The sequence below is a fragment of the Balaenoptera physalus genome, assembly GCF_965194825.1.
Source record: "Balaenoptera physalus genome assembly, chromosome: 1".
Taxonomy (NCBI): domain Eukaryota; kingdom Metazoa; phylum Chordata; class Mammalia; order Artiodactyla; family Balaenopteridae; genus Balaenoptera; species Balaenoptera physalus.
In genome coordinates, this window is record NC_138882.1 from 40,142,905 (window position 1) to 40,156,772 (window position 13,868).

Below are 13,868 nucleotides of genomic sequence, written 5' to 3' on the forward strand. Positions count from 1 at the left end.
GGAGCTGCTGGGTCCCTACAACACTGCTGGGTACAGAAGAGATAGCAAGCTCACTCTGGCCCCCGGAGAGCATCATATCCTAGCCCACTTCTCCTTGGGGTCTCTAGACCCCAAGCCTGTAAGTCTGGGACAAATGCCCTTTTGAAGTCTTCAAGCAACCTCTTCATAGGTAAAACCAGGTGGGGTTTTAGAAAAAAAGAAAGAAAAAAGAAAAAAAAATTGAGGGGTAAGGAGACTGGCTAGTGGTTCCCTCAGCAGGTCCTCTCTTCTCGGATTCTTACTGATTAGATTCACTATTTTCCCGTCATCCATGCAAAGACACGTTCCTGATTAAGTATCAGCCATTTAACCAGACATCTCTATGTGCTGTCCACCATGAGGCATGAAACCAAGCAGGACCCTGTGGGGCTCCTGGGCAAGGAAGCCCTTCTGTGTCCCCCATTTCTTGTTTGTAGGGAATAGACTCCAGCCTCCATGACCTTCCCTGAGTCCCAAAGGGCAGATTCGAACAGTTGCTAATCAGGGAAGGGAGGGGATGCAGAGACAAGGGGGGAGCAGTCAAGAAACAATAGCGCAGCCTTGGGGCAGGGTCCTGGTTCTCCCTCAAGGGATACACATAACAATATCTTCGAGCTCTTCTACAGAACTAAAACCCCCAACAAATGGAAGATGTCAGCATTCTTCATTCCAGAGAAGACCAACTGAGGCCAGATTAAAAGGATCAGAGAAGCTCATCAAGAGATTACCTGAGGCCAGATTAAAGGAGTGCAGGCCCTACACATACTCTGATCTTATCCGCAACCCCACCCTTGAACCATCTATAAAACTCCTCACCAGATCCTCCCGGGTTGGGACAAACAAATTTTCAGGGCACAAGCCCGCTGTGCCCCCTTTGCCTGGCAAAGCTATAAAGCTCTTCTTTTCTACTTCACCCAAAACTCTGTCTCTGAGATTTGATTCAGCACCAGTGCAGAGAGGCTGAGTTTTTGGCATCAGGCATGGGGCATACCCTCCATGGGGCATAGAGTTGCCTTCCATAAGACACAAGTGTACCCCCATAGGACTGGATTTCTCTCCCAGTCAGGTAAATTCCCACCTCCCCTCCATCAAGATCCAGCTCAAAGTTACCCCCTCAAAGCCTTTGCTAACTACTCCTGGGCTAGAAAGGGCTTAGACTCATGGTTCTCATGTGCCCACTCTGACGTTAAGGCCTTTCCCCAGCCCTGGCTGTGTTCCGGGCCCCAGCGTGACTCTTCAGCCTGCCCAGCTGCAAATCTCCAGCCCAGCTGGCCACCCAATTGAGAGCTGAAGGTCATTCCTCTGGCCTTTCATAATGGTCTGGGACAAACTGCAGCTCTGGATATTACTGCCACAGACCATCACAAGGATTTTATGCTACCTCCATGGTGCCAGAGCTGAGTGCCAAAGAGAACTTGTCAGGAGGATCACTCTGCCTCCGATTTTCTGGTTTCTACTCCATCGTTAGATTATGTGACTCACCTGGATCTCCCTCCCCCTTCTCTGAACAAACAGCAAACATTCAAATGCCATCAGTCATCTAGCCCTGGGGTGCCTTCCAGGAGGCCCAGATGCCCTTAGGCCACAGCTCTCTAATGGAATTACACAGGAGACAGGCAGGGCGTGCTGCAGCCTCCAAAGCCCTGTGTGGCTGACGGGCTCCTCAGGGGAACTGAGGGCACAGGGACCAGGGCTGCTATCCCTGGATCTGGGACATGGGGTCCACATTAGAGGAGGGGCACAAAAGCAAGAGTACAGTCTTGGTGATTGCCAGATCTGGGCTCAAATTCTAGCTCCAATTAGCTTACTGGATCTGGGGCAAATTATTTAACCTAATTGGGCCTCAGGTTGCTCTGCACAGAAATGAGATAATAATGCATATAAAGGTTTTAGCGTGTACTTGGCTGGGAAACAGTATATGAGGGTGATTGTTATTATTTTATGCTGGCATCAGTGGTACCTACAGAGGCTGAGAGATCTCTATACCCAGGGCCTGGGGAAGAAAAAATGGAAAAGGGATGGTGTGGGATATATGGGCAAAGATTAGGAGGGAGAAAGGAGAGGTGTTTCTACAGATACCATCTTACAGTCAAGGCTTCAAAAATCTATAGCAATAACAAGAGAAAGGCACATGGCCAATAAGTTGATGGACTTGTATGTTCATTTGTTGGTTTGTTGGTTGGTCGGTGAGTCCATTCATTCATTCACTCATTCATTCATTCAACTATTGAATGCTTACTTTGTACTAAGCTCTAAGAGAATTGATCACGACGGAGGCGAGTCTGGCAGACAAGGCTCAGCCCTCAAGGAGCTTCTATATAGCAAGAAAGACACACAGAGTTAATGGGAAGTATAGCGAGAGCTACCAGTGCTTATTGGATCAAAAGGACACAGGGCCTCACCTATACCAGAGAGACTGAAGAGAAGCTATATGGAGTCCTGGCATGACTGTGGATTTACTCTAGAAGTTTAAGTTAAGTAAGGGCAGGACAAGACCATTAAGCGACACTGGTAACAAGTAAATTACACCCAACAAAGTTTGCAGTGAGAAGCACCAAAACTGGGTAGCTCCGTGACACACATTATACTAGAAACCATATGCATGGGCATCTGGGCTGGGATAGATTTGCGTGTGAGCTCCTGATGCCGGCATCCCAAGCTCCCTTGGAGGGGTTGAACTAACATTTGATTCCTTTATTCTAATATCTCAGAAGGTAGTTATCATTATGACAGGCAGCCTAGGTTCAAATCCTGACTTTCCACTTCCTAACAGTAGGGGCTGGAATAAAAACCTCCATGACTCACTGGCAAAATTCATAAGAATGAGCTCATAGCCAAAGAGAAAACTTTTAAGAGTAGGAAGAGCATTTAAATAGGAACAAGGAAGCTCAGACACATGGCAGATGAGGTAGGAACATGAAATCTGACTGAGCCAATAAAATAACTGGAAAGTAACTTGCAAGGAGGGCCTTCGAGGCCAGGGAGAAAACATGTCTCAGAAGCCTTCTATTAGCACATGTGCAGCCAGATGCTCTTGGATAACGTAAGGCTGGCTGCCCTCTAGAAAACGATGGGCTACTGAGCGCTTATGGGGAGGTGAGGGAAAGCTGAGTTCAGGAGGCTGTTCAGGAAGCAGGGAGACTCCGCCAGCAACCTCTGCTGGGGATTTACCGAGGACCCAGTGAGGGACACTCCCTCTGCCACTCCCATTGGCTTCTTGATGTTTCACGGACAACACCTGTCCATTCTACAGGTCACTGACCATTTGAGCCAGAAGAGACATTAAAGATCATCTAGTTCCTGTTTCCCAAAGATGTTCTGCAAAACACTAGCTCTGATGGATGCTATGAAGTATATTAAAATAGATAATAGATACTTATTGGTATAATTCAAAAACGTGTTCAGGGGCCAAATAAATGTGAGAAATGTTGGGCTAAACATCTGAGACTTCGGGACGCCAACCTGCTCACCTGGGGACTGAGCCCATGGTCTGAGACTTATTAGCACCACCCTATTTATTATGAGTCAACCACACACTTCTAAGAAAATATTAGGAAGGTACATCACTCTCCAAAGGACTGCATTGGCGTGGCGGTCCTCTAAGGTACACCGGATCCTTTCTAACTTGTGGTAAACACACTGTGTCCCAGGACGTCAAGGATGATAAGAGTTCAGATAAATTACAGCGTCCCTCCCTCACCACTGCTTCCATGTTGGGCTCTTCCAGTCCCTCCATCTATTCTGTCCCAGGAGGAAATCGGATCTGTGATGATGAGTCCAACAGCACCATTCTTTACCAAACCTCCCTGATGAATCACCTGGTCCTCTGGTGCTACTTGCGGGGTCCAGGCACAGGTCTTGGAATCATCTGTCTGGGAGATTTCCAGGTGTTACAGTTTAGCCCCTACTCCCCTTTTAAAACTTGTAGCACCTGACAGGGTCTCTGAATTCCCAGAAAAGCTAAGCTCATCAATAACAATAACGATAGCAACACATACATTGAGAACTTGCTTCGTCAAAGCACCTTTCTAAGGTACTATTACCACTCCTATATTATCAATGAGTGAATTGGGGCCCAGAGAGGTTAGGTAACTGGCCCAAGGTCACTAAAAGGAGAGCCAGGATTTGAAGTATTTCAAGTATTCTTGACTTGCCTCCATATGATTATTCTATGAGCCAAACTATTACAGCCCCTGCTCTCCTTCTTTGCTCTGCTGCCTCCATTCCTACCGATAATGGAAGAGAACTAACCCAGCTGTGTACCTACTACCTGTAAGGCACTGTGCCTGGCACTTGATCACCCTTCCACAGCTACCCAGTGGGGTAGACAGGATGAATCCACAGAAGAGCAATAGTTGTACTTGTTCAAATTCCCCCCCGCCTGCTGCCCACACCTCCCCAGCTAACAAGTGGCTGAGCCCAGATGTGAAGATCTTCCTTTAAAGCCTATTCTTATTGCAGAACTTTATTGCTACCTTGGAAATGGCTGGATATAGCCTGACCACCTGCAGTTTAAGCAGAGTTATACATAATGAAGCATGGAGCCCTTTCATTATCTCCCACCCCCGGGATCATGATGGGGTTCTGCTATATGCTTTTTGGGGTACTAGGGAGGATCCCCGAAAATCCATGGAAGGCCTCCCAGGTCCCTAACATCACTTCTGATCCTCTTGATGAAAAAAGGACTTGGCTTTGGTTTGTATTTTGTTGTCCTGAAAGAATTATGGTCTTATCACTCACATCATGTGTCCCCTTCCCACCCTTAATTCCAACACCCTGATTTTAAAATAATCTTTATAGCTTGACAGTTTAATAGATGATTTTAATTCTACAGAAGCCCTCACTGTGGAAGAATGACAAGGAAAATATGGGCTGTGTAGAGATCATTTTGAAAACTTAGTTCTTCAGTGAGGAAGGGGATGTATTTCTAAGCACCTGGCTCTGTGGTGTTTTCTTTCCATCTTACCAACCTTCCAGAAGAATTTGTTCAGGGAGAAAACTGAAAGGCTTTCCAATGCCACTTATACACAGAGCTCTCTCCAAGCCTCCAATGCTTTGACCTCCTCTTCACCAGAATAAAATGCCCTTTTGTTAAAGTGGGCTAGAAATGTACATATAGTATTCAAGACAATTCACTACGGCAACCTCAGTTTTAGAAAACTGGTGCTTTGAAACCACCAGTAACTACAGTCCCAACTCCCTCCCAAACTCACTACGTTGGGGCCTTATCAAGATAAGAAAAATCCATCCTGGAACAAATTACTATATGCAAATACGATGCAAAACATACTTAGAAACATAAAAATACTGGCTTTAAAAATAAAGCGCCCTACACAGAGAATGAGCTCCACCCTACTAATTACCTACATGCCAATTATCCCATGCACTGACTGCTGCTAATTACCTAACTGCTTGTCTGCAATACATCATTTAATTGAGGTGCGCTTCCTCTACTGTCCTAACAATGAGCAGGAGAACCAGTCTCCTAGCCAGCACCTGGGAAGTGAGACCTCTTCCCCGGTCGTAAGGAGAGTAGAGCCCAGGCGAAACACTGATTCAAGAAAGGGTCTGGTTATAAACAAAGAGGGGCAAAGCATGAACTCAGAACCTCCCGGACTGAAGGTGGAAGGTGAGGATGGGTGGCAGGGAAGAGAGGGAATAAATATGTAGCGAGTGGTTCCTATAGGCACTATGTCAACTTTTTTTGTTTTAATGCATATGATCTTCTCAATAAACCTAGTTAGGAGGGACTTTTATTAGACCCTTTTCACAGATGAGGAAACTGAGGCTTAGAACAGTTCAGTAACTTGCACAAGGGCACACAGCTAGTCAGGAGCCACACCAGGGTTCAAAACCAGGTCCTTAACTCCAAAGCGGGTGCTCTTTTTAGTAAGTCACTAACATCACGGCCAAGCTGACCTGCTGGGCCATGCCTCCCCAGCACACCCACCAATGGCGTGGCTGTCACTTTGACGGGAAGACCTCTCATGTCTCGCAACCTGGGATATGACTGGGATTTACTGTACAATAAAGTATCCTCCAAGTGTCCTGAAGGATAGCAAAGGCCATTGGAGATATTTTGGAGACAATCTGTGCCACCCCTGAAAAGTCAACAGACTGGGAGAAAGCAGAAGCTGAAGAATGCCAACATGGGAAAAGCTGAGAGCCACACTTAACCACAGGATGCAATGCTGCTTATCAGGAAGGTGGGGGCAGGTGCCGGTTTGGAATCTACCCCTTAGGAGCTGGGTGGCCTTGGAAAAGTGATTCCCTTCTCCATGGGGTCCTAGTTTATACTTCTGAGAAGTGGGGTTGGTACTGTAATGTCATGAGGTTGTTCTGAGGATTTAATAAGCTGACATAAAACATATACTGACATTGTGACGTATCTGGAGTTGGTAATAATGTTACTATTAATAGTGCACAAAGCTCTGATTGCCTGTAGGAAAATGCCCGGAGAGCCTGACATCCTAGGAAGCCGAGGGTCTGAGATGAGGAAGGTCCCACTTCCCCTTTTTTTCATGAACTACATGCCACCTCCTCAGAAGAGAGGAGGATGCCGTGCTTTCCTCTTGGCAAAATACTGATGCCCTGGTACCTGACCTAACAGGTCAGAACAACCTCATTTTTCCCACCTAGAATGGAACTAGCCAAAAGAGTGGGTGTGCGCCGACCTCGCCACTGACAGGAGCTAAAGGGACAGTGAGGCCAGAGCAGCTGGCCCCTCCTTTGCTGCAAGAGGTGCAGAGAACCCTGGGATAACATCCACCCCACAGAACATTCTGCAGAGTAAGTGCCCTGCCATTCTGCAGAGCGAGTACCCTGTATACACAAAGGCAGGAGCCTAAGATAAGAAAGAAGGGAGTGTCAAGTGGATGAAACAAAATAATAACAACTCACAGTTTAATTGAGCACATACTATGTTCTAGAACCTGTGTGTAGGAGCTTTGCAAATATTATCTTATTTAATCCTCATAATGATCTTACAAGTAGACCTTTCCATCAGCCCCATTTTACAGATGGGGAAGCATTTAGAGCTTGCAGAGGCACTAAGTGGCAGAGCAGGATGCAGACTGAAGTCTCATCTGGCTCAGAGCCCACAGACAAGGAAAACCAAAGGTCAAAATGCTCGATTGGCCTTCAGGTTCTGCCTCCTTCATCCTTGCCTGTGACCTCAGGTGTCTTTGGAGGAAGGTAACAGGTCCTCCATGAGCTGGGTCCCAAGAGCAGTGCCAAGGGCTGGGTGGTGCCCATACACATGGGTTCAGGGATAAGGGGGTGAGACTTGGAATACAGAGGCCAGGGTCAGCCATGAAGCTGTGAGAAGCAGGAGGAGGCCTGGTCAGTGAGTCATTTCTGGCTCCGGTTCTTTCTTCACTATGACCTTTCTATAAAATGTCATATTTGTGAAATGAGGGTGGTGGTGAAATGGAGGAGAGAGTGGATGTACATTGAGGCCCCTTCCAGCACAGAGTTCTCGCTGTGCACTGGAGGACATCTACAGGACCGAACGACTCCCCAGACAGATGTCAAAGGCACTGCGTTCTCAGGAATCTTTGCAAATAACACACTCGATTTTGCCGAGATAGAAACAGCCGCAAGAATACACTTCATTTGGCCAGAAAAAAATAGCTACAAGAATGATTCATGCATGTAATGTTCTCATCTTCTATGCCCTATGTAACTAGGCATTAATTCGCAGAAGGACAAAATGAGAGACTACAATGAATATACCAAAATGCCTCTTTTTTTTTTTCTCTTTATGTAAAGGATCTCACTAAAATTCTCTCGGATCCACATCAGACTCATAGGCACTTGAGATTGGAAGGACATTTGAAGATCAACTGATCTGACTCTCCATTGGATGGCTAAGTCCCCTCCACAGTGTCTCTGAGGGGTCTCCAGGGGATGCCTAAATACCTCCAGGACAAGAAACCAGATACCTATTGAATTCAATGGGCAGCTCCGATCTTTTCCGAGGTCTTTCTTATACTGTCTACAGCTTTGGTTCCACCTCTGCACCTTGTGGCCACACAGACTATGCCAAATGCTCCTCCACACAGCCCTTCAGAAACGTGGTCCCCGAGTCTTCTCTTCTGCAGAGCTGTCAATCATTCTGCACTTACAAAAACAATCTGACCGCTGACACGTTGTTGTTTTTGTTGTCGTCCTTGTTTTTCTAAGACAGATTTACTTGATCCACAATTTTTCCAAGATGATTAGTCCTCCAAATAACCCAAACTGTGCATTTTTTCCAACCTATATTATCAGCAACACTGAAAGCTGATCATAATCAACTTGCTTTCATAAAAAGAAGGAATCCATCAAAAAATAGACTTTAAGAGAATCCACTTGGCTAAAACTATCACCAGCAAGCGTTCCATGTTCGCAGATAAACAAGGAAGAACTATGAATGCACATTTCTCCCCCACTACCCATTCCCCACTGGAATTTAAACGACCAGCTTTCCAATCACAGAACCATAAAAATCATCAATCATCTGGCCACAACCTCACATCTTATGATGTGGATTCTGAGGCCCAGAGATCCCCTCTCTTTCTCCATGCCATCCCCGGATGTTTTTATAATTCCCCGTGCTGGGTTAGGCACTGGGGATACCAAGCCCTTGCCCTCCCAGGTCTCTGAGCAGGGACTCACAAGGCAGTGCAATTCAAGGAATGTAAAATACGTAGAAGCACATTGTTGGGGTAACCCAATGACAGGCGTTTGGAACTTTGTACAAAAAACTTGGAAGACAAAAGGCTGTTTCCTTTCTCTGTGCCTTTACTCAAGCTGCTCCTCCAAGTGCAACCCTCCTCTTTGTCTGGCAAACTGATCCTTTAAGACTCAGCTCAGGTATCACCACCCCCACCGATACTTCCTCCCTGACTCCCCCTTTATCTGCCCTTCTCCTTTATGATCCCGTAACAAACACCTTGTACAAATCACACACATTGTACTTAGCATCGTGTACCACACTTAGCCTTCCCGTGTGGATTGTCTCCATTAGACTCGAGCTTCCTGAAGCTAGGGAACTGAGTTTTACTCAGTTTTACACATCTAGTCTGGTTCAGTTGGCATGTACTGGATTTGATGAACAAATAAACATTTCAGCAGACTCTTAAGGGTTAACAGGAATTTGTCACACACGGAAGAAGAGAAAAGAATTCCAGGTCAGGAAGCCCATACAGAGACACAGTGTTCTGAAAGGGTGTGGCATGTCTGCAGAGCTGTGTGGGCCATTCTCCTGGTGGGCGTGGTGGGCGTGGGAAGAGTGCTGGGGTTGGAGCTCGGGGGTTAAGTTTGGGCCAGATGTGAAAAACCACATAAGCCCTGCTGAAGTTTGCAGACATTATCCTGTAGTTAGGGTGGGGGCAAAAAGTCTTTACGGTGGGGAGTAACGTCATCCCATTAGTCTTTAAGGTCACATAAGTGGCCAAGGAGGAAACACCGCATTGAGGAGAGACACAGGGAAGGAGGATGTGTTTGGAGCCTATTGCTTGCTTCAGGACAGGGGGAGACTCTGTATCAGGGGCGCCGTGGTCCAAGAGCTCAGGAAGAGCCCTGAGGGGGGATGCAAAGTGTGGACTCAGGTTTGAGAGCATCGGTGGAACCAGCAGGATCTGATGAGTAAACTGAGGCGTGGGAGACGGGGAAGAAGCATCAGTGTTGACGGCAGTGTTTCTAACCTGGAACCCCGAGGCGAGACAGACAATGTTAATAGAGACAGGGACCACGAGAAGAGGAACAGTTTGGGGGGTGGGGCAGATCGTGAGGTCATTTCTGAAAAGATTCCTATGACAATCCTCCCAGATGATGTCTATAGGTTGAGAGCTACTTCTTAACTAAAGGACATAAATGAAATGCAAGAAAATCAGCCATGAAAACCTCAAGAGTACAAGACATATTTTAATCCTCGCAGAGAGAGACGGAGCAATTCTGATGATTTGAGGGTGAAAGAAACAAGCTCAGATGAGAAATCTTCTGGTTCTTAAAACTACAAATCATTTCTCAGTCCGTTAAATTGATAGTTGTATACAAAATATTCTCTAGGCAATCCGATTCCATCTCTTTCTTATTTTCTGGACTCAACTGAATCATTTTCATATCTTTTAAAAAAATTATTATTACCAGCTGGCTAATAGCCTCACACCATTTAGTGGGTCCTAGTCGCCAGGGAGAATTCAGTTTATATTAATTAAGTGGTCCCACTCAGCCATTTTATTGACTAACAACCTCATTTTTTACTCATCTTTTCAAAATGCTAGAAGGTCAGGATTTTACTGAGGAAAAGCCCTCAGACACACTCATGAACAAATCCCTTCTGCACCAAAATCAATCCATCTTTTACTCTAGCAACATCCTTTTCTCTCTCATTTCATAGCAAAAGCTCCGAAGAGCAAGCAACAAACAGAACCTCTACAGAACCAATTGCTCCATTTAAATAAACAGCAAAAGGACTTTCCTGGCCCACATGGTTATCCTAAGTGTACAGAGACTGCTCTTGGTAGAAAAGAAACTGAAACTGCCAGCTCACCCTCTTCCTCAAGTTGTAGGTGAGAATGAGGTTCCGGGAGAAGGAGTGGGAGAAGGCTGTGTAGAATTCCAGCACTTTCTGCAGGGCGTCCCGCTTGATCACATGCAGGTCACAGTAGGTCAAGGCCCTGACATTGGCACAGGACTGGGCAAGGGTGGCTTCCTTCCAGAACACGTCTCCAAACACGTCTCCCTTCCCTGAGGAGAGAAAACGGTGATGAGGAAAGTATCAGTAGGAGGTGTCTGGCCATCGGGGCTGGCTTCCCACTGTCTCCCAGAGTTGCTGTCCATTTGGCATTCCATGGCTTGGGCTCAGAAAAGGCAAAAATGGTTTTAATTTGGACCTTAGCAACATGCAATTTAAAAAACTTTAAAATACCATAGGATATATGTCAAAGTTCAACCAATAACTTTCGGTTCCTTTGTGACCTCCTGAACACCCTATCCAAAATGGGAACCCCATGTTATTCTTTATCACCCACGGTTTTCTGAAGCATCAATCATAGTCGGCAATTATATTATTTACTTGTTTTTTGTCTGTCTCCCAACATGAGCATTCCTGTGTCTCATCTGTCCACTAACACACAGTGTCTGGCACACAGTAGGAGTTCTCACAATATCTGCCGGCAAAAGAGCAGTGAGGAAGGAAGGCGAATTGTGGGTCTACGTTAGTGGGACTGAGAGGCGCACACTAGTCTGCGATGGGGAGGGTGTGGACTCTTCGTCAGAAGCTGAAGAACAGGGGGTGTCTCCCCCGTTTAGGATGACCTACAGGGAAGGAGTCAGGCAAGAGTGGAGTTCCTCTTCTCTCACACTCTGTCCATTGCCCTGAGGTTTATGTTTGTGTGGTGCCTCATTCCTCACCCTCTCTCCCATACCTCCTTCCATGTTCCTCCCCTTGCCAAATGCCCTCCTGTATAAAAGTATAAAAAGTATAAAAAGATGGGCCCTATATAAGTGGCATCTCCAGGATCCTCTATACCTAGTATTCCACAAGACTATATTTAACAATATATTTAATAAGTCAATAGAGTACTCATCTCACATAGCCATATTCTGGGTCAAACTTCTATCAATCTCCTCTAAATATCTGTTATATCTGCCAAGATCACACCTAGGGATATTCTTCCTACCTTTCCCAGAGACCAATGTTTTAACATATGTCTAATTCAAAGCTTAATTCATTCCTGGCACAGCCTCTGGTTATAAATAGCTTGAAATGTTGTTTCTCTTGCTTTTAAATTTTCAGCACAGATAAACACAAATTTGAATCCCCAGGGAGCCAGAGAGGAGTATTTGGGGGGTGTGGTGTGGTGGGGGGAAGGAAACAATGCAACAAGGGTGAAAACCAATCTAACAACTCTCAAGGGACTTGTCAGCCCATGCTTCCAGATCAGCCACACTCTGCAGCTAGAACCCAGGTACCCGCGACTCAGTGTGATTTACAGGGCAACTGGTTTCCTAATTCAGGCTAAGGAGGCAATTAGAGTTTTAAGCTTCTGGACAGAACTTGACTTTTTCTCAAACACCAAAAAGTGTCCACTCTAAGTACATAAGGTACTCCACGGGTACAGCCCTCTCTAAGCACCTCCATGACGTGAGCTGAAAAGCAAGTGTACTGGACACATTACTCTATGTGTTTGTGAAATAATGTGTAGTTCTAATTTATGAAGATGGTTTCACCAACTCAATATGAGTAGGATACATGCTTGGGGTAGCATTTAGGTAAATATGCCTTTAAAACTGTGCTATTTAAATTCCCTTACCAGGTGTTTTTCAGCCATCTGTTATATGAGTGGGCTAATGTAGGGCAGGGGCCAGCAGATGGTAATGTTTCTCTCAATGGGATACCACCTGGCTTCCACGGAGAGAGGTTCATTCAGTGTGTGCTCCCTAGCACGGAGTCCTCACCAAAAAGGCTGGCCAATTCATTCATACATATGGAGCATTCTATAACCCCTCTTTACTGCTCTGCAATGCCTCTCATGCCTTTCATAATTATGTAATCCTATTCTCCTAGAGAATGCTCTTTTTCTGACATGCAGTATGGTAAATAGTAAAAAAAAAAAAAAAATGGACCCTACACATATACTGCAACTTACTTCAAGAGGCAAAGCCTAATTCTCTTTCCTCGAATCTGAACTCACTTTAGTCTCTTGCCTTCACCAATAGAATGTGGCAGAAATGATGTTCCAGGATTTTCAGGCAGGGTCATAAGAAGCCTTGTAGCTTCTGCGTGTGTCTCTTGGAACACTTACTCTCAGGATGCTCCCTCTTGGACCCAACCACCATGTTTTGAGAAGAACAAACCACACAAGAGGTCACATAGAAGTGATCTGGGGACAGCCAGGCTCTGTCAGTCATGTAAGCAAGCCATCTTGGCCATCCAGCCTGGTCAAGCCTTCAGATGACTGTAGCCCCAGCCAATGCTGGACAGCAACCACACGTGGGAAGTTCAAGGGAGAACCAGCCAGCTGAGCCAAACAACCCACAGAATTATGAGAAACAATTAATTTCTTAGGCCACTAAATTTAGGAGCTGTTTGTTAAGCAGAAATAGATAACCAGAACACACAGAATCATGGACTTCTAGGATGAGAGGCCCATGAGAAATTACTTAATGGTTTACCTAATATTCCAGTGGAACACTGAAAATCATCCCAGCTCTGAACTGGCACCCCACTTCCTTCCCTGAAATAACAAGATGAGAAAGAGCTAGAGGTGGCTCTAATGGGCAGGTTCTCCTAAGTGAGCATTTTGCCCATCAGTGAGAAAATGCAGAATTTACAAGTTCTGCAGTCTCCTACTGTGATCAAATGTTGTATAACTAAGCCAGAACTATTGAGAGTAGACCATTGGTAATCTTGCCTAATTCTTATTAAGATTACTTCCTTTAAGCAACTTAAGCTTCCATCAACAGATGACTGAATAAAGAAGATGTGGTGTATGTGTGTATACATGTCACAAACACACAATGGAATATGACTCAGCCATAAAAAAGAATGAAATGTTGCCATTTGAAGCAACAGGGATGGACTTTGAGGGTATTATGCTAAGTGAAATAAGTCAAAGAAAAACGAATACTGTATGATATTACTTACATGTGGAATCTAAAAACAATACAACAAATTAGTGAATAAAACAATAAAGAAGCAGACTCACAGATACAGAGAACAAACAAGTGGTTACCAGTGTGGGGAGAGGGAAGGGGGAAGGGGGAATATAGGGGTAAGGGAGTAAGAGGTACAAACTATTAGGTATAAGATAAGCTACAAGGACATACTGTACAACATGGGGAATATAGCCAACATTTTC

At 45.4% G+C, this 13,868-nt stretch overlaps 2 protein-coding genes and 1 long non-coding RNA gene across 6 annotated transcripts in view; 2 read left to right on the plus strand and 1 right to left on the minus strand.

The window, feature by feature from the left end:
* Positions 1-7,730, plus strand: part of LOC309662044 — a 32,725-nt gene extending 24,995 nt beyond the window's left edge. Inside the window, exon 2 of the long non-coding RNA XR_014264464.1 lies at positions 645-7,730. This is a non-coding gene — a long non-coding RNA (uncharacterized lncRNA). The remainder of the gene's footprint in view (positions 1-644) is intronic.
* Positions 1-13,868, plus strand: part of HHAT (hedgehog acyltransferase) — a 516,536-nt gene that overhangs the window by 445,169 nt on the left and 57,499 nt on the right. The gene's annotated exons all lie outside the window — the stretch shown is intronic.
* KCNH1 (potassium voltage-gated channel subfamily H member 1) overlaps positions 1-13,868 on the minus strand; it is a 417,868-nt gene that overhangs the window by 81,615 nt on the left and 322,385 nt on the right. For all 4 annotated transcript variants that reach the window (XM_082464235.1, XM_082464234.1, XM_082464237.1 and 1 more), the window contains one exon: positions 10,556-10,752. In XM_082464235.1, coding sequence (XP_082320361.1) covers positions 10,556-10,752 — 197 coding nt within the window. The remainder of the gene's footprint in view (positions 1-10,555; positions 10,753-13,868) is intronic.